The sequence below is a fragment of the Bombina bombina genome, chromosome 5 (genome assembly GCF_027579735.1).
Source record: "Bombina bombina isolate aBomBom1 chromosome 5, aBomBom1.pri, whole genome shotgun sequence".
NCBI classification, from domain to species: Eukaryota; Metazoa; Chordata; class Amphibia; order Anura; family Bombinatoridae; genus Bombina; species Bombina bombina.
Genome location: NC_069503.1, coordinates 576,301,682 through 576,328,629, shown reverse-complemented (window position 1 = coordinate 576,328,629; position 26,948 = coordinate 576,301,682). Strand labels below are relative to the sequence as shown.

Here is a 26,948-nt window from a genome sequence, read left to right as displayed (position 1 = left end):
TTACATGGTTTTCCCACTGACATAGTCTCAGATCGCGGAGTTCAATTTGTTTCCAAGTTTTGGAGGTCTTTTTGTAAGCACTTCGGAATCAACATATCTCTTTCTACTGCACATCATCCTCAATCCAACGGACAGACTGAGCATGTAAATCAAGCCTTAGAATCTTTTCTTAGACATTATGTAGACCCTCACCACTCCAACTGGTCTCAGTTATTGCCTTTGGCGGAATTAGCACACAACTCACGCTATAACGCCTCATTACAGACCTCTCCCTTTAAGGCAGCTTATGGTTTTAAACCTAGAACCTTTCCTATGATTACCAGTTCTACTGAAGTCCCTGGAGCAGATCTTATTGTGAAAAATCTCAGTAACCACTGGCAACTCATTTATCAAAATCTACTTTCCTCTTCCTTAAGACACAAGCGATATGCTGATCACAGAAGGTGTAAGGCTCCTTAACTTCGTACTGGAGACAGAGTATTTTTATCCACCAGATTCATACGTCTAAAACAGCCTTGTACTAAGTTGGGTCCTAAGTACATTGGACCTTTTCGAATTGTTTCTAAAGTTTGTTCTTCTGCATACCGCCTGGCTTTACCCAAAACTCTCAAGATCCATCCAGTGTTTCATGTCTCCTTACTCAAGCCGGTCATCTACAACCGGTACTCTATCAAGAGTAAACCACCTCCTCCACTTTCCGTAAAGGGAACTTCAGAGTTTGAAGTCAGCCAGATTTTGGATTCCAAGCTACGGGGAAATCGGCTGTACTACCTGGTCCATTGGAAAGGCTATCCTATCTCTGAACGATCTTGGGAACCAGCCTCTCATGTTCATGCTCCAGCTCTTGTCAAGCCTTTTCACAAGACTGTCTATTCTGTGAAACTCTCAAACTGCATAACAACCTGTTGCCAAAACTCTGCAAATACTGTTATTTCAGTGGGAGAAGAGATACGGCGTGCGGCTGCACTGACCCGGAACCGGAACTGCTGATACACCTCAAGGTTATCCAATGGTAAAACAGATACTCCGGAGTGCCGTAACCAGGGGGATCAAACCCAACAATGTGCATAAACAAGAAAAAAATGGTAGGCACTACTCGGGGGTAAAAGACAAAAAAGATTTATTAGTACATATAAGCCAAACAAAAGAAAAAAGGCTTAGAAATACCAGCAGCAATACGGCAGATGAAATGACACAGAGGGCCTGACGGCCTGACGCGTTTTGCGCCCCCTAGTGGCGCTTAATCATAGGCTCACTAGGCTTTACTGTTATTTCAGTGTAAACCTTCAAACTGCTTGATATCCTGTTGCCAAACATTGCAAAGACTGTCTATTCTGTGAAACTCTCAAACTGCATAACAACCTGTTGCCAATCCCTGCAAGTACTGATTAATCTGTATTAACCCTCAAACTATCTGTTATCCTGTTATCTAACTCTATGTACTGACTACTCTGTATAAACCTACAAACTGCCTGATAACCAGTTGACAAACTCTTCAAGGACTGACTACAAAGTATTAACCCTCAAACTGCCTGATAACAAGTTACCTACTCCTGCATTATTAACTGTTCCTTGTTTACCCTTTCTCTGTCTGAGTATAAGTGGACTATCCCTGCTCTCCTGATTCTGTGGAAGACTTTTTCTGTAACCAGTTCCTTACTCAGAAGTCTATTTGGCTGATATATTGAATTACTTTGGACTCAGGCTAACCCTGCTCCATATCGTGAGTACATTGTTTTTTAGAGGTTGTCGTGGAGTCACGTCCTGGATTAAACTCAGAGTGCAAGGGTGTTGTTTAAGTTCGCCCCAGCATTTGGGTCTTCTTCTGGACTTTTCCTAACCTGACAATATCAACAAAGAACCTGTGTATTCCTTGACTGTGGATATTTGTGTCAGGGAAACAACGACGACACTTCCATTAACAAAATGTGCACAGTGTTTTTATATTTACACTTTTTGAGTCACCAGCTCTTACTGAGCATGTGCAAGAATTCACAAAATATACGTATATGCATTTGCGATTGGCTGATGGCTGTCACATGATACAGGAGGAGTGGAAATAAACAAAACTGAAATTTGTCAGAAAAAAAAACTACTACTAATTTAAAGTTTAGAGTAATTGCTATTGTATTGTCTTGTTATCATGCTTTTGTTGATTATGCAAATCTACTGTATTTAGTTCAATTTTAAAATAATATTGTCATGTGTGTGCAGTGAAACAATTTGTTGTATTAACTGGAAGATCTTGTTTTTCGCTCCAATTAAATAGGATTTTGCTTTGTGCGCAGTAATGGCCATCATGGTGGGCTGAACACAAGTGTCTCTGTGACAGTGATAACATAGGTCAACACGGCTAACAATTGTAATAGTAATGACCCATTCACTATTCACTGGTCTGAATGGTTTAATCCAATTCAAGTTAATAGCACAGAGAAAACAAGTGATTGTTCCTGTCTGCAAAAATAGTTAAGTGGCGCTTCTGTGTTTTTGTATCAATTGTTACAAATGTTCAGAATTTCACATTAAAAGGAAAGGTCATCTTCTTCCACCTTTAGTAGCTCCCCAGAAAGATTATTAACTCCATATCACCAAAGTCCTGTGAAGTAGTCTCAGAAGACACCCCCCATACTGGTCATCTCTCAAGTTGCACATTGGCCATCTGCACTATCTGCACTACCCTCCGCGGTATCGGACTCCATAACCTTTCAACAAGTCAAATCTTGAGCCTATTTGAACTCCTGCAAGGCAAGGCTGTCTTGCCTTTGGTAAATGTATATTAGTTAGTACAGTAGGTGATGGTTGCCCGGCCCACATTATATTTCCACCATCTCATTGCATACAATCAGGACCAATTAAAAGAGCCATTGCAGAGAAGTTAGAGCCATTGCAGAGAAGTTAGTAGAGGAGGGGTCTTTTAGTATCTATTAAGCAGGGTGCTTATCTCAGAAGATTAGTGGTCTGCATCGTAAGTATATAAACAGCAAGTGTTTCATGTATTATGACCCACTTATACCGTGCACTCTTGGCACTCAGTGACTGCAAGAACCCAAAATTATCCCACCGAGGGAGGGGGCACAACCTCAAAAGTATCTCTGGATCATCATAGCAGGCAGCAATCCTAAAAATAACTGCATCAATTGAACAAACATTTTCAATAAATTAGAAAACTGTATGCTGCAAAATATCTCCTTCTACAACAGACATCTGATGTAAACATTAACAATGATGTGACCAAACATAGTTGCTATTGTATGAAAGAGAAAGAAGCATTATATGGCACACTTATGTGAGAAGTGGTTACTAACAATAATGCGGTATGGAAAAGGGTGCATACAATAAAACTTAAACCTTTTTTTTACATTAACCCCTTAACGACCAAGGACGTACCAGGTACGTCCAGCAAAAATTGTCAGTTAGTGACAATGGACGTACCTGGTACGTCCTCGGTCTAATTGAGTGCTGGAAGAGATTGCGATCACTTCCAGCAGCTCTCAGGGTATTGCAGTAATGCCTCAATATTGAGGCATCCTGCAATTCCCTTTTTTTAAGCATCCGATGCAGAGAGAGTCACTCTGTGGCCCTCTCTGCAGCAGCCATCGATGGTGCCGATCGTTGGTGGGAGCTGCTGCTGGGAGGCGGGTGGGCGGCCCATCGATGGAGGGACTTCCGGATCATGTCCCTGCAGAGCGCGCAAGTGATCCGGAGCCATCCACTGATGGAGAGGGGGAGGTAGAGGGAGGGAGAGGGTGGGAGATAGAGGGAAATACATTTTTATAAAGTGATCTATGAGGGGGAGTGGAGGAGAGGGGGAATGGGGGCAGCTACACTACAGAAAATTGGGTTTAAAAAAAAAAAAAGGGGCAGTTGATTATGAGCAAACTGGGTACTGGAAGACAGCTGCCAGTACCCAAGATGGTTGAAAATAGGCAGAGGGGGGAGAATTAGAGAGCTCTATGGGGGGGATCAGAGAGGTTGGGGGCTAAGGGGGGATCCATCACTGCTGTAAAAAATATAAAAAAAAAATATTTTTTAAATTCCTTTTATTTTAGTGCTGGCAGACTTTCTGCCAGTACTTAAGATGGCGGTGACAATTGTGAGGTGGGGAGGGAACAGAGCTGTTTGAGGGGGGTCAGGGAGTGGGATGTGTCAGGTGGGAGGCTGATCTCTACACTAAAGCTAAAATTAACCCTACAAGCTACCTAATTGACCCCTTCACTACTGGGCATAATACACGTGTGGTGTGCAGTGGCGTTTAGCGGCCTTCTAATTACCAAAAAGTAATGCCAAAGCCATAAATATCTCCTATTTCTGAAAAAAGGGGATCCCAGAGAAGCATTTACAACCATTTGTGCCATAATTGCACAAGCTGTTTGTAAATAATTTCAGTGAGAAACCTAAAGTTTGTGAAAAAATGAATGATTTTTTTTTTATTTGATCGCATATATATATATATATATATATACACACACACACACATGTCAAGGGATATTCAGGGATTCCTAGCAGATATCAGTGTTCCAATGTAACTATTGCTAATTTTGGAGAAAAAAAATGGTTTGGAAATAGCAAAGTGCTACTTGTATTTATTGCCCTATAACTTACAAAAAAAGCAAAGAACATGTACACATTGGGTATTTCTAAACTCAGGACAAAATTTAAAACTATTTAGCATGGGTATTTTTTGGTGGTTGTTAGTGATGCACCGAAATGGAAATTCTGGACCGAAACCGAATCCGAAAATCCGGGATGCACTTGGCCGAAAACCGAAACTGATACCGAAAATGTATTTTATCAAATAATTTTTTTTTAGGTTTTTTTTTTTTTGCATAATTAGAGCCAATAAAAAAATCCCACACTTTTATTGAAAGTAACACACTAAAATTGGACAAAAATATCTTAAAACAATAATATGCTACACAATAATTTTACCAAGAAAAAAAAAACCAGGCAAACAATAATGCCATTTTCGGCCAAAATGTTTCTGCGGCCAAAATTTTGGTGCATCCCTACTTAAAACAATTATAAATATCAATATACTGCATTATTCTTCATTAAGTTCTATGTAACAGAATCATATTTAACAGGTTTTTTTTTTTACTAATTATCCAAATAAAGTATAGTCCTAGAAAACTCATTATATGCAGAACAGAAAGTCAAGTAATAAACTTAAACAGCAGCTCTAGGCTAGCATCAAATTTGAAACCTGCTACACAATAATGTTACCGAAAATAACAGGCTAAAAAAACAAAAACCGAAATAGCCAAAAATGCCATTTTCGGCCGAAACTTTCTGCGGCCGAAATTTCGGTGCATCCCTAGTGGTTGTAGATGTGTAACAGATTTTGGGGGTCAACGTTACAAAAAGTGGGGGGGTTTCATTTTTTCATCATATTTTATAATTTTTTTATAGTAAATTATAAAATATGATGAAAATAATGGTATCCTTAGAAAGTCCATTTAATGGCGAGAAAAACAGTATATAATGTGTGGGTACAGTAAATGAGTAAGAGGAAAATTACAGCTAAACACAAACACAGCAGAAATGTAAAAATAGCCCTGGTCCCAAACGGTCAGAAAATGGAAAAGTGCTGTGGTCACTAAGGGGTTATATAAAAAAAAGGTATATTACCATCCACATATAAAAAATACATAAAATAAAAACACAAAAAAGATCAGAACTGTCCTCCCACATATATAACTGTAAGTTATTATTAATAATCACTACAATACTGTCCACTCTATTGGCAGGAATAATACAAGGCGGGTAATGTTCCCCCATCAAGCAGGATTCTGTGATAACAAGCGTACTAAGCGTCTTGCTATCACAGTATCCCGCTATAATGCTTCTCTCTCTTTCATTCAATATGCACTAGTTATTTGGCATTAGGCACTGCCCCACTGAGGCTACATAGACTTACCTCAGGGGGGTTTTCTTTTGAGGTGGTTACCTACCCTATTTCCCCTTGGATTTATCTGGGGTTTATTTACAAACATAGTTGCTGCCTGAGAGTTCCCCCAATTATTTTATTTTCAACTTATTTGTATGTAATAATTATTTATGTCCTTCATCAAAAACTAATTGCAAAATAAAAAAATAATAATAATAAAAAAAAATTGTTAATGCAAATATAAAAGCCATGAAAATCCTGGGGTTTACAAGCATTCACCTAGATTACGAGTCTTGCGTTAGGGTTAAAAAGCAGCCTTAAGAGGTCCTAACGCTGCTTTTTTCCTAACGCTGGTATTACGAGTCTTGAAATGACAGGTTCACCGCTCACTTTTTTGTCCAGAGTCGTTAATTCCGCAAATCCACTTACGTAAATTGTGCACCCTATATTTTTAATGGGACTTGCATAACGCCGGTATTACAAGTCTGCAAAAAAGTGAGCGGTACAGCCTCTCCTGTCAAGACTGGTACTGCATTTAAAAGTCAGTAGTTAAGAGTTTTATGGGCTAACGCCGTAACATAAAACTCTTACCTAAATGCTAAAAAGTACACTAACACCCATAAACTACCAATTAACCCCTAAACCGAGGGCCCCCCCCCCCCAACATCGCAAACACACAAAAAAATTAACCCCTAATCTGCCGAACCGGACATCGCCGACACCTACCTACATTTATTAACCCCCAATCTGCCACCCACAACGTCGCCGCCACTATATTAAATTTATTAACCCCTAAATCTAACCCTAACCCTAACACCCCCCTAACTTAAAGGGACAGTCAAGTCCAAAAAATACTTTCATGATTTAAATAGGGCATGCAATTTTAAACAACTTCCCAATTTACTTTTATCACCAATTTTGCTTTGTTCTCTTGGTATTCTTAGTTGAAAGCTAAACCTAGGAGGTTCATATGCTAATTTCTTAGACCTTGAAGACTGCCTCTAATCTGAATACATTTTGACCACTAGAGGGCACATGTTTCATATAGATAACATTGAGCTCATGCACGTAAAGTGACCTAGGAGTGAGCACTGATTGGCTAAACTGCATGTCTGTCAAAATAACTGAAATAAGGGGGCAGTCAGCAGAAGCTTAGATATAAGATAATTACAGAGGTAAAACGTGTATTATTATAACTGTGTTGGATATGCAAAACTGGGGAATGGGTAATAAAGGGATTATCTTTCTTTTTAAACAACAAAAATTCTGGTGTTGACTGTCCCTTTAAATATAATTTAAATAAATTAACTAAATTATTCCTATTTAAAACTAAATACTTACCTGTAAAATAAACCCTAAGATAGCTACAATATAACTGATAGTTGCATTGTAATTTAGTATAGGGTAGGGCTTTTTATTATTTTGGGGGGCTTTTTTTATTTTATTAGGGGGATTAGATTAGGTGTAATTAGTTTAAAAAACTTGTAATTATTTTATTATTTTCTGTAATTTAGTGGGGGGGGGTTGTACTTTTTTTTCCAATTGTATTTAATTGTATTTAGTTTAGGTAATTAATTTAATTATAGTGTAGTGTTAGGTGTAATTGTAACTTAGGTTGGGATTTATTTTACAGGTAAATTTGAATTTATTTTAACTAGGTAGCTATTAAATAGTTAATAACTATTTAATAACTATTGTACCTAGTTAAAATAAATACAAAGTTGCCTGTAAAATAAAAATAAACCCTAAGCTAGATACAATGTAACTATTAGTTATATTGTAGCTAGTTTAGGGTTTATTTTATAGGCAAGTATTTGGTTTTAAATAGGAATAATTTAGTGAATGATAGTAATATTTATTTAAATTATATTTAAGTTAGGGGGGGTTAGGGTTAGACTTAGATTTAGGGGTTAATAACTTTAGTATAGTGGCGGCAACGTTGGGGATGGCAGATTAGGGTTAATAAATGTAGATAGGTGGCGGCGACATTGGGGGCGGCAGATTAGGGGTTAATAAATATAATGTAGGGTTCGGTGATGCTGGGGGCAGCAGATTAGGAGTTCATAACTATAATGTAGGTGGCGGCGGTGTCTGGAGCGGCAGATTAGGGGTTAATAATATAATGCAGGTGTCGGCGATGTTGGGGAAGGCAGATTAGGGGTTAATAAGTGTAAGATTAGGGGTGTTTAGACTCGGGGTTCATGCTAGGGTGTTAGATGTAGACATAAAATGTGTTTCCCCATAGGAATCAATGGGGCTGCGTTAGGAGCTTTACGCTGCTTTTTTGTAGGTGTTAGGTTTTTTTTTCAGCCGCTCTCCCCCATTGATTCCTATGGGGAAATCGTGCACGAGCACGTTTTACCTGCTTACCGCTAACGTAAGCAGCACTGGTATTGAGGTGAGATGTGGAGCTAAATTTTGCTCTACGCTCACTTTTTTTGCGGCTATGGCTGGGTTTCTAAAGACCCGTAATACCAGCGTTACTGTAGGTGAGCGGTAAGGAAAAACTGCTCGTTAGCAACGCTCAGCCTTACCGACAAAACTCGTAATCTAGGCGTTAGTTTGTTGAAGTTTGAGAGAATTCTGTACTCCTCCCCCAATAAAAAATAAATAAATCAATGTCTGTGTTTATACAGTTTACCTGTATAGGAGTTATATTTTTCTTTAAAAATAATATGCAGAGAGACAAAAAGTATATATATATATATATATATATATATATATATATATATATATCTCCTGTTCCATATATATATATGTGTGTGTGTGCCTCTATGTGTGTGTGTGTGTGTGTATAAAAAAATGCTGTTTAGGACAATAAGATCCTACCTGAAGCATCTTTTCCATTAGAGCTGTGACAGAATCTGTACACTGTTTAGGAAATGGTAAGAGGAGAATTTAGCTGTGAGACTGCATTTGAAAGCTGACTGGAATATTCTTTTTGAGCTGAACTTCTGGTATAAAAAGCACAAGATTACTCTGCCTAACTCCGGAAAGAAGGGAATCATATTTTTTTTTTACATGTTAGTCAGAGAAAAGATTATGGCGGGTGCCATCTGGTGACAAGCTTAAGGTCTGACGCTAGTAAACAGTTACGGAAAAATACTCTCTAACATTATCAGTTTGAAAAAGGAAATTAGCCATTGCTGTAAATGTATAAGACTGAGAAGGTGGATGTAACATCAAATCATATTACTTTGACCAGCTGCACATGTCCCAGGGCTCCTCACATTCAGGAAGGGAATATGGAAGAGCTACAAGCACTTGGTTACTTATAGTGTCTAGCATGCTCACACAGTCACTATTGGACATTTGCAGTGAGGAACAGAAATGGACTGAGTTATTTACATGTGGAACAGAGTTCCAGAAGGAATGGCAGTAAGAATAAAGAGGCCTATTTATTATTGTGCGAGCGGACATGATCCGATATTGTGGATCATGTCCGCTGCACATCGATAAATGCCGACAGCATATGCTCTCTGCATTTATCATTGCACCAGCAGTTCTTGTGAACTGCTGGTGCAATGCCGCCCCCTGCAGATTCACAGCCAATCGGCTGTTAATCAACCCGATCGTATTCGATCGGGTTGATTTCTAGCGATGTCTGTCCGCCGCCTCAGAGCAGGCGTACAGGTTATGGAGGTCATAACTTCTGCATCAGGCTCTATACGGAGCTTGATCAATATGACCCAAAGTATCTGCCTTCCTCTGAGCGATAGCGACAGTAATAAATAACCTATAGAATATGTGCTGTCACAGTGAGCATGAGAAAACAACACACTGAACATATTGTCATATGAACAGTAAACATCACAAAAAAACGAACATTCTCGCACAAAAGTGTATGATGCATAAATGCTTCTATTTTCTATTTGAATGGGAAAAGCACTACTGTACATTTCAAATTTAAAGGCAATTAAACAAGTTTCATTCACCATAAAATGTTTAATTATGAATAATTACAAATTAAATGATTAAAACACTAAATTTGTCTGCTCCTCCTATTTAATTGTAGTGTTTCAATTCCCCTCAGAGAGGCTGGAAGCAGTTTCAGTTCATACGTCTAGAGGCAGATCTATTTGATGAATGGGCCTCTATTGTGTGAATACCTTACAATTCTAATGCACTCAACAAATATATAACTGCAGTGATAACAATCCAATACCTCTATGCGTTATATCTTTTAAGATCCCTGTCATGTTTTACTAACAGTAGAATGGAATAACTGACAAATACACAATAAAATACATTTCAATAGCACTAACTTTGAATTTGAAATGAGCAGTGAATATTTCCTGGCAAATTTTAAAGTTAGTCCAATTTACCCTCCCATGTATCATGTGACAGATATGAGCCAATCACAAATACGTATATATACTGTGCATTTTGTACATTCCCAGTAGGAGCTGGAGATAAACTGTGCAAATAAAAAGAATGATTTAATAATGGAAGTAGATTGGAAAGTTTTTTTAAATTGCATGTTCTATCTGAATCTAGAAACTTTATTTTGACTTTAGAGTCCCTTTAAAAATAATAATAATAAAACAACACTTTTGTAATTGTTGTAGTCAGTACTATGCTGGAATATAAGCAAAACCTTTATGGTTTTACTGTAGAACACTAATGGTCTATATTTAAAAGCCTATGATGTCCCAAATGCTCATATACTAGCGGTATCTATAGGCAACATGGACCCGCTCCATGAAAGGTCTGCAGATGCTTAAACGTAGATAACCATTACATTAAAACATTCTAGTTTAAACTGAGCACACAAAACTATGTGAGAACAACACAGTAATATAACTGATTCCCTAACCACAATATTAAACTGCTAGCCCATGTTTTTGTTTGATGCTGTAAAAATATAATGTACCCACCACGCACATTCCAGTAAGATATCAGCCACTTACCACCAATGGAGCATCGGCGGGAGATTTCCCAGAAGACTAACCCCATTGCATAGATATCTGCACGTTTAAAGGATTCAAAGTGTTTCATATTTATGGAATCATCAAGGACCTCTGGGGCCATATATCTGGAACAGAACAAGCAAAGTTCTGAGATTCAGATCTCATCAAGCACTACTTTTTGTATATACAGTCAACTAAATCAGAAGTGTGTACATACACACAATGATATATACAGGGTTTTCTCCAGGACCTTTGTAAGCTAAAACCAGCCAATCATAAACACTTTCAGTGTTTATTGCACACATTATCATTAAATAAATTTGTTAAATTATGCAATTAAAGTGTGCATCGGATAGCAGAAAATGTTAAAATATTAGAATGTATTATACTGCCCCACCCGGCTACTTCATATTGCCATTTGGCTGTCAAAATTTTATGTATGTATATATACACACACACACACACACACACAATATATAAAAGAAAGAAAAAAAAAACGTAAAATAAATAAATACCTTTTTGTTCCCACTCTGTGATTTGGTGCTATGTCAATTGTATCTGTAGCGGAGTCATGCCGGACAGCTAATCCCAAGTCTGCAATGCAGCATGTTCCATTCTTTTTGACTAAAATATTTTTTGATTTTAAATCTCTATGAGCAATAGCCGGTTTTCCTATTAAAAAACAAAACAAAACATGTAACATTGTTTGTATAGATAAAATACATTTAAACAAAATAAAAGGACAGCCGTCTTTGTCCATTAAAGGGACACTCATTAAAATGTACACAAATAAAAACATTTTTTGCAATACACAAGTATTCTCAAAAATGCTTCTTAGTAAAAGTAAACACTGTTTCAGTGAAAGCTGTTAAACTGGACAAGTACGCGGAGAAAATGAATGTGTGCTCTGTGCAGAAAGCAGGCATCAGCAATGGCGCAATCTGCGACATGATATGCAAGCTATCACCAGCTCTCTGAGCAGATATGACATTTGATTATGGGTGTGCAAAATATGTCTAAATATGCTATATATGAAAAGTACATAATACAATAGATAGCTGAAAGAAGGAAAGGTTTGCTAATATTTTTGTGTTGCACAAATACTTATTTTCATAATGGAAACACTATTTATGTGTATATTTATCCAGCAGCAAATAAGAAAGAATTTCCATCACACGATCTTCAATATAAAACACAGGATTGTCCAACTGAAGGCCTGGGGGCCAGAAGCCAACCCTCCTCAGTGCTCAAACCAACTCTGTGGCCTCTCCCTATCAAACAGAGTAAGGGCTTTCTGCTAATGCAACTTGACTACTGCTGATATCTTAGCCTCAATTCAATGTTTAGATTTGTTTGCGGCAAAATGATTGTTTATTTATTATTTAAAAGTGCATATTTTTGTTTTAACTATAATTTGAAAAAAAATGAATTCAGTGGGCCTTGAAAAAAATATATAGATAAGCAAAATATCAATCCGGTACCTTGGAAAAGATTAGACACCGCTTATCTAATACAGTAAAGTGAGAAAATACTATTCAGTGCCGTAACATTAGTGGAATTTGTATTGATTTTTTTTCAAATTTTGAGGTTTTTAAACCAGACTTAACCCCTTAATGACCACAATGTACCCTGTATGTCACTGGTCGTTAAGGGTTTTTTTCAGGACATAATAGCACAAGTCTAGCAGGAACATGCCATTAATGCCCTCCCTCCAGCAGGCTTTGTGGAATAGAGCAGTCTCAACGCTGGTGGCAAGACCGCGATATAAAACAATCAAGTCCCAAAAATAGGCCAGTGACATACAGGGTACGTCGCTGGTCCTTAAGGGGTTAAAGAAAAACAAATATTTAGAAAGTGATTTTCTCGAAACACTTCAGCACAGAGCAGTGGACTTTACCAATTAGTACCAATATGCTGGGTAATACCGTATTAAAGGAATGTAAAGGCTTAGACAGCTTTGGAACCCTGATGTTTGAAGGGGTTGTACAGATGGTCAATCCATATAGCCATCTTACTGGCTTATGAGAAAGGCTGACAAACAGTATCATTCAGCACTGTGGAAAAGTAATTCTATGAAACGGTTTTTGGCTACACTTTTTTTTTAGAAGAAGAAGAAAAAATAAAAACAATAAAAACAAAACACAAAAATACACTACACATACGCAAATGTAAATTCATACAACTTTTTTAGCAGTTAAAGTGAATGTAAATTTTCATAAATAAGTGCCTGGTTTTTAAAAATACTATTAAAAACAGGGGTACTTTCATTCATGAAAGTTTACATTGCAGCGGTATTGTTAAAATACTTACCTTTTTTTTCTTCCAAGTCGGACCAGCAATCCCCCTGCCCGCAGCTTCTCTGTACTTACTTCAGCAATGACGAATCTGGCTTCCCCCCCAGAGCAAACATTTCCTGAGGCCACGCCATGATTGGTGGAAACCGGTTTCGTCATTGCTGTGCTAAGTACAGCATGAGAAGCAGGCGGGGGATCGCTGGTCCGGCTTGGAAGAAGAGAAAGGTAAGTATTTTAACAAAACCGCTGCAATGTAAACTTTCATGAATAAAAGTGCCCCAATTTTTATAGTATTTTTAAAAAACGGGCACTGATTCATGAAAATTTACATTCACTTATTTTAGCGTTAAAGTATAAGATACTTCATGTAGAAAGCTCCTTTATTTGTTTTAATTGATCTGCGTTTTTAAGCCGCTACAGCAGCCCACGGATAAAAAAAATTTTTGCTTAGAGATGACGTTTTCACCTCTTAGCCAATAGCCGTGCGTTAAATCCGGCTTGGCGCCCATGTGAGCCGGATTTACTGCACGGCTATTGGCTAAGAGCTTTCTACATGAAGCATCTTATACTTCATGAATGAAAGTCATCTTTGTTTCAAAAGTCAATCGCTAGGATTTACTTTCACTTTAAGGGACAGTTAAGTAAAATTTTAACTTTCATTAATCATACAGAGCAGGGTTCTTCAAACCACGGGTCGGGACCCATTATTTGGTCACAACACCATGTTTACTGGGTCGCAACTTGTGTGTTGTAGGAGAGTGTGTGTTGTATGTTGTATGAGAATGTTTGTGTTGTATGACAGTGTGTGTGAGTTGTATGAGAGTGTGCGGTGCATGAGTGTGTGTGTATGAGAGAATGTGTGTGTGTGTGTGTATATGAGAGTGTGCGGTGTATGAGTGTGTGTGTATGAGAGAGTGTGCAGTGTATGAGTGTGTGTGTGTGTATGAGAGAGTGTGCAGTGTATGAGAAAATGTGTGTGTATATGAGAGTGTGCAGTGTATGAGTGTGTGTGTGTGTATGAGAGAGTGTGCAGTGTATGAGAGAATATGTGTGTGTGTGTGTATGAGAGTGTGTGTGTGTATTGTATCAGAGTGTGTATGTGTGTTATTACCTTTTACAAAACGTTCAATGTTTGACAATAATCAGGAATAAAGTATGCACACATTTTAGTCACTTTGCTAAAAATTGCAGCTATCTTGTATATTACTTCAGAAATCTTCAGACCAAGAATAAAAATAAGGTTGCGAAGGTATGTGGTATCATAGCACTGGGTCTTGGGGGGAAAAAAGTTTAAAGAAACCTGATATAGAGCATGCAATTTTAAACAACTTTCCAATCTTATTTTTTATTTTTATTTTTTACCATTTTCTAATTTACTTCATTCTCGTTATCCTTTGTTGACAAGCATACCTAGGTAGGCATAGAAGCAGCAATACACTACTGGGAGCTAGCTGCTGATTGGTGGTTGTCTAAATATACCCCCTGTCATTGGCTTAACTGATATGTTCATCTAGCTCCCAGTAGGACATTCCTGCTCATTCAACAAAGGATACCAAGACAATGAAGAAATTTTGGTAACAGAAGTAAACTGGGGGGGGGGATTAAATTGTATGCTCTATCTGAATCATAAAAGAGAAAATTTGCATTTCATATCCCTTTAGGTTTTTCTCATCAACAAATGGTTCCACATCTATGTTTTTTTACATGATTTTAACAAACAATAAGTAATAGTATTAAAATGATCCAATACCTTGAGTCCCAACAATCTCCATATGAAGATGTGCAAGGCCGCTGGCGGTAGATAAAGATAGCTTCAGCATTCCTTCCACGGTTACTGTATACCTGTTTAGGTAATCAAAAAGCGAACCATGTTCGTGGTAATCTGAAACCAACCATAGTTGAGTCCATGTTCCATTGTCTGTAAAATAAATGCATATATGATTTTGTCACCTCCAGAAAATCTATAGCTAGTTTAATAATCAAACACATTATAGAAACTTGTTTAAAAAAAAACTACAACCAAGGCGGCTTTTTTCCATTAATCCTAAGAAACATTTTTTCCATAGCTTCAAAAAAATTGCTTTCCTCTTTCTTTAGATGATTGCTGCTATTACTTCAAGTTCCATTAAACGGTTATATAAACGTCAGCAGCGCACTACCCTGCACAACTGTATATACATAAAAAAAAAACAGAATTTATGCTTACCTGATAAATTACTTTCTCTTGCGGTGTATCCAGTCCACGGATTCATTCTTACTTGTGGGATATTCTCATTCCCTACAGGAAGTGGCAAAGAGAGCACACAGCAAAGCTGTCCATATAGCTCCCCCTCTGGCTCCGCCCCCCAGTCATTCGACCAACGGTTAGGAGAAAAAGGAGAAACCATAGGGTGCAGTGGTGACTGTAGTTTAAACAAGAAATTTTAACCTGACTTAATTGCCAGGGCGGGCCGTGGACTGGATACACTGCAAGAGAAAGTAATTTATCAGGTAAGCATAAATTCTGTTTTCTCTTGCAAGGTGTATCCAGTCCACGGATTCATCCTTACTTGTGGGATACCAATACCAAAGCTTTAGGACACGGAAGAAGGGAGGGAACAAGACAGGTAACCTAAACGGAAGGCACTACTGCTTGCAAAACCTTTCTCCCAAAAATAGCCTCCGAAGAAGCAAAAGTATTGAATTTGTATAATTTGGCAAAAGTATGCAGTGAAGACCAAGTCGCTGCCTTACAAATCTGTTCAACAGAAGCCTCATTCTTGAAGGCCCAAGTGGAAGCCACAGCTCTGGTGGAATGAGCTGTAATTCGTTCAGGAGGCTGCTGCCCAGCAGTCTCATAAGCCAATCGGATGATGCTTTTCAACCAGAAGGAAACAGAGGTAGCAGTCGCTTTTTGACCTCTCCTCTTACCAGAATAGACAACAAACAAAGATGATGTTTGTCTGAAATCCTTAGTTGCTTGTAAATAGAATTTCAAAGCACGAACCACATCAAGATTGTGTAAAAGCCGTTCCTTCATAGAAGCTGGATTAGGACACAGAGAAGGAACAATGATTTCCTGGTTAATGTTCTTATTAGAAACAACTTTAGGAAGAAAACCAGGTTTGGTACGCAAAACTACCTTATCTGCATGGAACACCAGATAGGGTGAATTACACTGCAAAGCAGACAATTCTGAAACTCTTTGAGCAGAAGATATAGCTACCAAAAACAAAACTTTCCAAGATAATAACTTAATATCTATGGAATGTAAAGGTTCAAACGGAACCCCTTGAAGAACTGAAAGAACTAAATTTAGACTCCATGGAGGAGCCACAGGTTTATAGACAGGCTTAATTCTGACCAACGCCTGAGTAAACGCTTGAACATCTGGTACTTCTGCCAGACGCTTGTGTAAAAGGATAGACAGAGCGGATATCTGCCCCTTTAAGGAACTAGCTGATAAACCTTTCTCCAATTCTTCTTGGAGAAAAGACAATATCCTTGGAATCCTAATCTTACTCCACAAGTAACCCTTGGATTCACACCAACAAAGATATTTCCGCCATATCTTATGGTAAATTTTCCTGGTGACAGGTTTTCTAGCTTGGATCAGAGTATCTATGACTGATTCAGAGAACCCACGCTTGGATAGAATTAAGCGTTCAATCTCCAAGCAGTTAGCTGCAGAGAAACTAGATTTGGATGCTTGAATGGACCCTGTATTAGAAGATCCTGCCTCATTGGCAGTGTCCATGGTGGGACAGATGACATGTCCACTAGGTCTGCATACCAAGTCCTGCGTGGCCACTCAGGCGCTATCAGAATTACTGAGGCCTTCTCCTGTTTGATTCTGGCTACCAGCCGAGGGAAAAGGGGAAACGGTGGAAAGACATAGGCCAGATTGAAGGACCAAGGCGCTACTAGAGCATCTATCAATGTCGCCTTGGGGTCCCTGGACCTGGAACCGTAAAGAGGAAGTTTGGTGTTCTGACGGGACATCATCAGATCCAACTCTGGAATGCCCCATAGCTGAGTCAGTTGAGCAAATACCTCCGGGTGGAGTTCCCACTCCCCCGGGTGAAAAGTCTGACGACTTAGGAAATCCGCTTCCCAGTTGTCTACTCCTGGGATGTGAATTGCAGATAGATGGCAAGAGTGATCCTCTGCCCACCTGATTATCTTGGTTACTTCCTTCATCGCTAAGGAACTCTTTGTTCCTCCCTGATGATTTATGTATGCTACAGTCGTGATGTTGTCCGACTGAAATCTGATGAACTTGGCCGCCGCTAGCTGAGGCCATGCCTGGAGCATGTTGAATATTGCTCTCAGTTCCAAAATGTTTATCGGGAGAAGAGACTCTTCCCGAGACCATAGTCGTTACAATGATCCACTCCGGTCTGCGGAAGCACATTCCCTGCGACAAGTGATCCTGAGACAACCACCAGAGAAAAGAATCTCTGGTTTTCTGGTCCAGTTGGATTTGAGGAGACAAATCTGCATAATCTCCATTCCACTGTTTGAGCATGCACAATTGCAGTGGCCTGAGATGAATTCGAGCAAAAGGGACTACGTCCATTGCTGCTACCATTAATCCGATTACCTCCATGCACTGAGCTACAGAAGGCCGAGGAATGGAATGAAGAACTCGGCAAGTACTTAGAAGCTTTAACCTTCTGACGTCCGTCAGAAATATTTTAATTTCTACCGAGTCTATTAATGTTCCCAGGAAGGGAACCCTTGTGAGCGGGGACAGAGAACTTTTTTCGGTGTTCACCTTCCACCCGTGAGACCTTAGAAAGGACAGAACAATATCCGTATGAGCCTTGGCTCTGGGAAAAGACGACGCCCGTATTAATATGTCGTCCAGATAGGGTGCTACTGCAATGCACCGCGGTCTCAGTACCGCTAGAAGGGACCCTAGCACCTTTGTGAAAATTCTGGGAGCGGTGGCCAACCCGAAGGGAAGGGCCACGAACTGGTAATGCTTGTCCAGAAAGGCGAACCTTAGGAACTGATGGTGATCTTTGTGGATAGGAATATGAAGGTACGCATCCTTTAGATCCACGGTAGTCATATATTGACCTTCCTGGATCATCGGTAAGATTGTCCGAATGGTTTCCATCTTGAAAGATGGAACTCTGAGGAATTTGTTTAGAATTTTTAGATCCAGGATTGGTCTGAAAGTTCCTTCCTTTTTGGGAACCACAAACAGGTTTGAGTAAAAACCCAGTCCTTGTTCTGTAATTGGAACTGGATATATCACTCCCATCTTGAGTAGATCTTCTACACAGCGTAAAAACGCCTCTTTCTTTGTCTGGTCTGTAGACAGACAAGAAATGTGGAACCTTCCCCTTGGAGGAGAGTCCTTGAATTCTAGAAGATATCCCTGAGCAACTATCTCTAATGCCCAGGGATCAGGAACATCTCTTGCCCAAGCCTGAGCAAAGAGAGAGAGTCTGCCCCCTACCAGATCCGGTCCCGGATCGGGGGCTACCCCTTCATGCTGTCTTAGTAGCAGCTGCAGGCTTCTTGGCCTGTTTACCCTTGTTCCAGCCCTGCAAAGGCTTCCAGGTTGCCTTGGGCTGTGGAGTGTTACCCTCTTGCTTTGCGGTAGCAGAGGCTGAAGCAGGACCGCTCCTGAAGTTGCGAAAGGAACGAATATTAGCCTTGTTTTTAGCCTTAAAAGGCCTATCTTGCGGGAGGGCATGGCCCTTTCCCCCAGTGATATCCGAAATAATCTTTCAACTCGGGCCCGAAAAGGGTCTTTCCCTTGAAAGGAATATTCAGTAATTTTGTTTTAGACGACACGTTGGCCGACCATGATTTAAGCCAAAGCGCACCATGATGGCAAAACCAGAATTTTTCGCCGCTAACTTAGCTAATTGCAAAGCGGCATCTGTGATAAAAGAATTCATCAGCTTTAAAGCCTTAATTCTATCCATAATTTCGTCATATGAGGTCTCTGTCTGGAGCGACTCCTCCAGCGCCTCAAACCAGAAAGCCGCTGCAGTAGTTACAGGAATAATGCAGGCAATAGGTTGGAGAAGGAAACCTTGTTGAACAAATATTTTCTTTAGTAAACCATCTAATTTTTTATCCATAGGATCTTTGAAAGCACAACTGTCTTCAATTGGTATGGTTGTGCGCTTGGCTAGTGTTGAAACTGCCCCCTCTACCTTAGGGACCGTCTGCCATGTGTCCCGCCTGGAATCAGTTATGGGGAACATTTTCTTAAAGATAGGTGGGGGAACAAAAGGTACACCTGGTCTTTCCCACTCCCTAGCAACAATATCCGCCACCCTCTTAGGGATCGGAAACGCATCAGTGTATACAGAGACTTCTAGATATTTGTCCATTTTACACAATTTCTCTGGGACCATCATAGGGTCACAGTCATCCAGAGTTGATAAGACCTCCCTAAGCAGTACGCGGAGGTGTTCCAATTTAAATTTAAATGCTAGTGAATCTGATTCTGCCCGCTGAGAAACTTTTCCTGAATCAGAAATTTCTCCCTCAGACATAACATCCCTCGCCCCTACTTTAGAGTGTTGTGAGGGTACATCAGATAAGCCTCCCAAAGCTTCCGACTGCTCCTCATCTGTTATCAAAACAGAGCTATCGCGCTTTTTAGGGAAAACTGGCAGTTTGGATAGAAAGGCCGCAAGGGGGAAACATATTTGCATGGATCAAGCGTTCAGACTTCCGGTGGGGGCGGTGCAGTACTGTTCACCTGCACACAGGTGTGGTGAGAGGACGCCTTCTATCTGCTCCCGGCCCTCTGCCGTGTACCTGGGAAATCCACCTCAGGTTGTTTGCGGCGTGTCGCAGAGTTTGTGTCCTGCTGAGGGTTGGAAGTCCGCCGAACTTCTTGAAAAAGCCCCAAGGAAGGGGGGAAACGCGTTGAAGTTGGCCCACTGCTTTACTACCAAAGGAAAAAGAACTTTATTACTCCAAGCGTGAATCTAAATACGTTTGGTAAGCCCTGCACCTGAATCGGAACTTTTTTGGCTATAGTCCAAACCTGAGCCCAGCTGTTGACGACCGCACGCAAACCTCATACACGTAAGCGGATACGTCACTTTGTTGTGGCCAAGGAAACCGGAACAGCCCCAGCAGCCTGCACCGCACTCGCCTTCATAGAGGACAGCGGAAAAGCAAGCGACTTGCGATAGGAGAAAAAGACCCAGAAAACTAAGATCCTACAAGGGGATTTCCCACAGCACTCGAGTATTGCTAAGAGTGCACGGCTCCTGGCAGCCACCCCTATCAACGGATATAACGCCGGCCACCTCAGGTACCCCTCTCATATGCTAGTGTGATCCAATACTCGCCTGAGCAAGATCAACAGCATATGAGAGTGAACTGTTCACTTTTTGCAGTAATCCTTACTTGATCGTCCATTACCACTTGTATTTTTGACCGGTCATTCGTACTTCACTCCCTGTCTGTATAAATAGACTTTGTTACCATTGGGCAGCTAGTACTTGTCCAATTAGTTTTAATATCTGCATATTTTACTAATGTGCCTGTTTTATCACTATTGTGCCTGTTTTATCATTATAACTGGACGTCCAGTCTGTTAATATTTTGATTTGTATTATTTTTTATGTATTTTTATCATTCATAGCATAAGTGTAGCTTTGTGACTACTATTGATATCTTGTTATTACTGTCCCTATTTAGGATTAACTAGGGACTAGTGTATAGGATAGTTTTGATATACTTACCTATTGTAATTTGCTTGTTCGAGCTCATCTTTAGAGCTAGGTCATTTAAATTTATCCACTATACACTAGATACTACTTGTGCTATCCTATTTAGGCTTATTTATCTCTTCCTTTTATACAATAAACATTTAAGTTTTTAACCATTGTCTCTTTTGGCTTTGCTTGTGAATAAATCTAGTAGTAATAGACTATTGTTACCTTTCCTATTTGGATATACTCACTTTGAGAATTACTCACTTTATTTGTTTAATCACTACCTAGCTGTTAGCGCCAGTACTGTCTCTCCCTACATTCAAAATATCCCTTGGTCTCTGTGAGAGGGACCATTTTTGTACTTGGCTGGTAGAAATAAGCGCTGATTCTTACCTCTATCCTGGAAGTCCGCCGAAGCCAAGTGGCTGTGACTGCACTGCAGTCCGAATTTTAAAAAACCCTTTCATCTTTGGACATCCTCCAAAAGATCATAGTTTGGTCCCGAAAACAAGCAGAGGAAGGGTCCGTGCTGGTTCGCCAAGATACTTACCCCCCTGGTTGGGGTTTTCTGCGCCAGTGCTAGTGGTTTTGGGAGCCAGATCGCATCAGGACATCTACGGTCGCTGAGATAAACCCACTGAGTTAAGTCTCGCCGGGGCCGGATACTCTCTCTGACGTCACCCGGTAAGATAGGAGACAAAAATCGGAGGTAAACCTTGAGCCGTGCCTGCTGGATTAGTACATGCCTTCTTGCTATTGGGTTTGAAGCAGGTAAGAGCGGCTGCTGTGAACTTACTAACATACCATATTTGCTCTGCCTGAGGACCGTATGTCTTTATATCTAATATGTTGGTACCTGTTATTATTGGAAGCCAAGGCTCACAGTAAAAGTCTTAGGTATTAGATCTATGGCCCTGCTATGCCCTATGTACGTGAAAAATTATCTACCTGAGATTAGAATCACTTGTGCAGAGAAGGGTGCAGGCCCAGTTTAAACAGACTGCTATTTCTACTGGAGCGGTGAGAAGGACCGCGTCTCTGCATTGCTCCCTTCATTTCTTGGCATATATATGTTGATGCTACTCTCTGGGGGCGGACTCTTCGTAAGCCTATGGTGACCAGAGGTGCTATCCTAACATAGAACTGAGTGGCTAAGGAGGCTTGGAATAAATTATCCTATGATCTGCAGGACTTATTATGGCTAACATTACATATCTCTGAGAATACTGGTGCAATTGAGGAAGAGAGAGCATATGAATCAGGCTGCTAAGGCTATTTTGCGCCCTGCCGGTTTGTTGAGGCTGTTGTTGCAGACTATGAACTGGGTCCTGGTCTGTTTTTGGAAAATTTGGAAATTTGGCTGTCTTCTGTCTTGGCCCAAAAAGTAAAAGGAAAGAGGAAAGAAAAAAGGGAAAAAGGGGAGTGTGATCGAAGGGAAGAATAGGAAACAAAGGAAGACAAAGGTTAAAAGGAAGGATAAAATCCTGTTAATTTCACATCAACTAGTTCAATATTTTCCCCAAAGACTTCCCTGGTCTGGTATGGACGGTATTAGGTGATGGACTAACTGTACACTATATGTGCCCTGCAGAGTGACCGAGGGTTGTTGAACTTTTTCTTTGTTTTTCCTTGTCTAGTTTCATTTTAAAAATGCTTTTGGTTAAAAGGGATTGTCACGGCAAAAAATGACCTTATCTTGTGATATAAGTAAACGCATATATAGGCTAAAAAATTGCTAAAGTAACATTAGGTAGTCTAGACAGTAGATATCATTAGATAGTAGCTGAGAGGGGTTGTTGTTGGGTGGGCTGATGAGAAGGGTGGGCTCTATTGCATATTTGGAGAAAATTATATTATGTTAGAGTATGCGATAAGGGCTTCAAGGGGAATGATCAGTAATTACATTATCAGTATTGTTTATGGGTCATCGAGTTTATATAAAAGATAGTCGCAGAGAGTGTCCTGGGTATCAGGCCCTAATTTCACTTAGTTTGTTGTATTTAATAATTTTTTTTTTTATTATTGCTTGTTTCACTTAGGTATCTCCGGTTGTGATACCGGATGTTCACATTTTGTCACCTTATTTTGCTTTTTACATTCCCTTAATATTTTAGGTTTTTGGTCGGACCGTGGGGTCCCCTAAGTACACCCCTTTTTCTCCTTTTCTTTTTTTTTTTTTTTTTTTTTCCTCACATTCTTTAGAATAATATTAATTCACTGCAGTACAGACACATGGAAAAATTTGTGACACAGGGAAAGGGTAACTCACCTAGAATGCCTGTTAAGAAGGACAAAAAAATTAAAATGGCTGACGCCAGTGCAGAAAATATGTCTGATAATATCTCTGTTGAAACTCACACATTGATCTCCCAACTTGTAGATATCTTTACCCCCCAGTTTGAGAGTATCAAAAAAGAATTGGGGACTATCTCCGCAGATTTGAGTCTCTTATCGGCAGAGATGAGACAATTTGCTTCTCGAATGCAGGAGGCTGAGGACCGAATTTCTACCTTAGAAGATAGACTCCATGCACAAGAGGAGACTATCTCCAGTCAAGATACTAAAATCAATTCCATGCAATTGCGCCTCGAGGATCTTGAAGATCGCTCGAGGCGTAATAACATTCGAATTGTAGGCCTGCCCGAGTCCCCCGAATTTGATGATCTTATGCAATTTGTAGCTGTGACATTGCCTAAAGCATTAGGATTCCCCCCCCAGCAAATACCGCTATCCATAGAAAGAGCCCACAGAGTGGGCCCAAGAAATTTCAGTGGAAATAGTAGAATGAAAGATAGAATGGTTATTTTTAAACTCTTAAAGTTTCAAGATAAGGTGGAAATCTTTAAAATGTTTAGGAAAAAGGCCCCGCTTATGATAGGGAACCATAAGATCCTATTGTTCCAAGACTTCTCCTCTGAGACATCGGCGAGGAGGAAGCTGATGTCCCCGTTCTGCTCCCAACTTATTAAGTCTGGACTCCGTGCCTGGATGATGTACCCGGCTAAGATTATAGTAGAGGACGGGGACAGTAGGCTGACCTTCGCGGATGTCTCAGAGGTGAAGAATTTCTTACATTTAAAACAATGTTAGTGGTCTGTTTTTTGTTTCTTTTTCTGTTCCTGTCAGAGGACTTGCAAAGGATGGTATATGTCCGGAAGTGTTGTTTGTTTTCTTTCTTAGGAAGTGTTAATAGGATGTCTCCACTAGTAAGGATGTTTCTGCTAGTGTGGTTTAATACATTTTTTTGTATTGTTTTATGGTTTGGATGTTGTGATGCGGTAGTTTTTTTTTTTTTTTTTTCTCTCTCCTTTCCTCTTCCCCTCCTTGCTGTGGGCTCTCTCCCCCAGTGTTTCTTTTTTTTTTTTTTTTTCTCTTTCTCTTTCTCTTTCGCCTTTCCTCTTTCCTTCTCTGCTGTGGGCTCTCTCCCCCAGTTTTTTTTTTTTCTCGTTCTTCTTCTTTTCTCTCCCTTTTTCTTTCTCTTCTTCCCCCTCTCTCAATTAATATCTTATCTGGGCTGGGGTGACCTGCAGGGCAGGGATATGGGCGTTTTAATAAAGTGTGTGGTAAGATGATATCATTAGGTAATCTGAAGATTTTATCTTGGAATGTGGGAGGGGTCACATCCCCCATTAAGCGTAAACTAATAATTAAAAGACTTGGTAAATCAGACCCAAGTATAGTGTTTTTGCAGGAAACGCACCTTAAAGATAAAGAAATCCCAAAACTCAAATCTAAATGGGTGGGCGAGGTAGTTGCCACCCCCAGTATAGCTAGGAAAAATGGGGTCGCGATACTTTTTAATAAAAACCTCTCTTATAAGCTGGTGAATATAGAGAGAGATGAGAATGCAAGATATTTGTTAGTTCATATTCAAATTAATGACACAAGACTAGTATTGTGCAATATCTATGGCCCAAATAGGCTCTCTATTGGATTTTGGGAAAAAATGAGGATAAAGCTGTTTCCTTACATTAATCAAAATTTGATTATTGGAGGAGATTTTAACATGTCTCTATGTCCTGATTTGGAGAGGCATGGGTCAAGAAATTCTCTAGAATATAATAAACAAGCTAAATATTTTAAGAGATTTTGCCATAAATTAAAGGTAGTAGACATCTGGAGAATAAAGCACCCGGATTCTCGTACATATACATGTGAATCTAAAGTCCACAGAACCTTTTCAAGGATAGATTTTTTTTTGATTGCTGAGTCCTTATCTGTCTTAAAAACAGAGTCATGTATAAATGATATAATGATCTCAGATCATGCTATAATATCGATCTCTTTTGATGCTATTCTGCAGCCGAAGGACAAAAATTCGTCTTTTTTTATCCCCTAAATATCTGGTAAATAATGTAAGATTTACACAGTGGTTAAGACAGAAGTGGAAAGAGTACTTAGGTTATAACAGTTCCTACTATGATAAAATAGAGATATTCTGGGAAGCTTCGAAAGCCTTCCTGCGCGGGGAAATTAAGGCATATCTTTGTACCCAAAGAAAAAAAATGAATGCTCGGGAAATACAACTCTCTAATCAGGTTAGAAATTCTTACAGAAAGTTTATTTCAGAGCATGGGAACATTAATTGGGATAATTATATCAAAGCTAGGCAAGCCCGAGATATCTTTTTGAAAAGTAAATCTCAAGAAGAAGAGTTAAAAACTAGTCTTCTTTATAGTGGTATACATGGTACCTCGGCGAAATATCTCGCGAGACTGGTACAAAATAGAAAGAGAAAGAACTATATTCTTGCTATCCATGATGAGAACCATAGATATACAGAGATAGAAGATATCAGCAAAGCGTTTTATAATTATTATCAGAAGCTCTATACAACTCCAGGTATTAATGAGTTAAATTTGGAAAATTTTTGGGCAAACATTGAGATGCCGAAAGTATCTGAAGTAGAATTGGTGGCTTTAAATAGTCCAATTACAGTTGATGAGATTCTTAAAGGCATAGATAAGGCTAAACTGAATAAAGCAGCTGGCCCTGATGGTCTCCCGGCAGAATTCTTGAAAATATTAGCGGATGATATTAAATATACACTGGAAAAACTGTTTAATAGTTATTATGCTATGAATATGGTGCCGTCTAAATTTTTTTCTGCAGCAAATATTTCATTGATCTTGAAAAAGGATAAACATAGTGAGGAGTTAGCTTCTTATAGACCAATATCAGTCTTGAATGCTGATTATAAAATTCTTGCGGCCATTATTTCGGAAAGACTCTCTAAATGTCTTGATAAACTTATACATTCAGACCAGGTAGGTTTCATGAAGGCTAGAAACTCATCTAAGAATATTCGGAAAATAATTAATTACCTGGATTTTGTATGGAATTCTGAGAAAAACCCGAGCTATAGTAGAGTTGACTCAGCTATTATCACACTGGATGCTGAGAAAGCTTTTGACTCTATTGTCTGGAAACATCTTTTTAGAGTTATAGCAGAAATGGGATTTAAAGATCAGTTTTCCCAATTTATTCAGAATTTGTATAAACACCCAATATCATACTTGTTGATTAATGGGGTTCTATCTCCGCAGATTAAGCTTGGTAGGGGAACTAGACAGGGGTGCCCATTATCTCCCCTACTTTTTAATATGGCTATCGAGCCACTGGCAATCTGGCTACGAAGTTCTATCAAGGGGATTGGACTGGGGGAACACAATCTTAAAATCCTTTTGTATGCAGACGATTTGTTGATATGTGTGGAGAATACATCTCAAGAAATCCCAATTGTTCTATCATGCCTGGAGACATATAGTTCTTTCTCAGGGTATAAAATTAACTGTGGGAAAAGTGAACTGATGTGGATAAAGAGATCAGGGTTTAGCCTACAAAAGTTACCCTTTAAAGAAGTAGATACATTGAAGTATTTGGGTATATACCTTAATTCTAACCCTAAAACTTGGTATAGTATTAATTTTGCCCCTCTTATTGAGAAAATCAAATCTGACCTGGAAGTGTGGGTGCAGTTCCCGCTATCGATAACGGCAAGGGTAAATGTAATAAAAACAATTGTCTTTCCACGCTTGTTATATCTCCTACAAAATCTTCCTCTTTTGATTCCCAAAGGTGAAATTAGAGCTATTTATAGGGCTTTCTCAAAATTTATATGGAAAAATAAGAAGCCGCGTATTGCTTTGAAAAAATTAATGCAACCCTGTAGAAT

General features: G+C 39.4%; 1 protein-coding gene across 1 annotated transcript in view; it reads right to left on the bottom strand.

Annotated features, from left to right (window-relative positions):
• Nucleotides 1–26,948, bottom strand: part of LOC128660598 (TGF-beta receptor type-1) — a 123,616-nt gene that overhangs the window by 25,400 nt on the left and 71,268 nt on the right. Inside the window, exons 5-7 of the mRNA XM_053714524.1 lie at nucleotides 14,842–15,009; nucleotides 11,313–11,469; nucleotides 10,798–10,922 (exon numbers count right to left, since the gene is read on the bottom strand). Coding sequence (XP_053570499.1) covers nucleotides 10,798–10,922; nucleotides 11,313–11,469; nucleotides 14,842–15,009 — 450 coding nt within the window. The remainder of the gene's footprint in view (nucleotides 1–10,797; nucleotides 10,923–11,312; nucleotides 11,470–14,841; nucleotides 15,010–26,948) is intronic.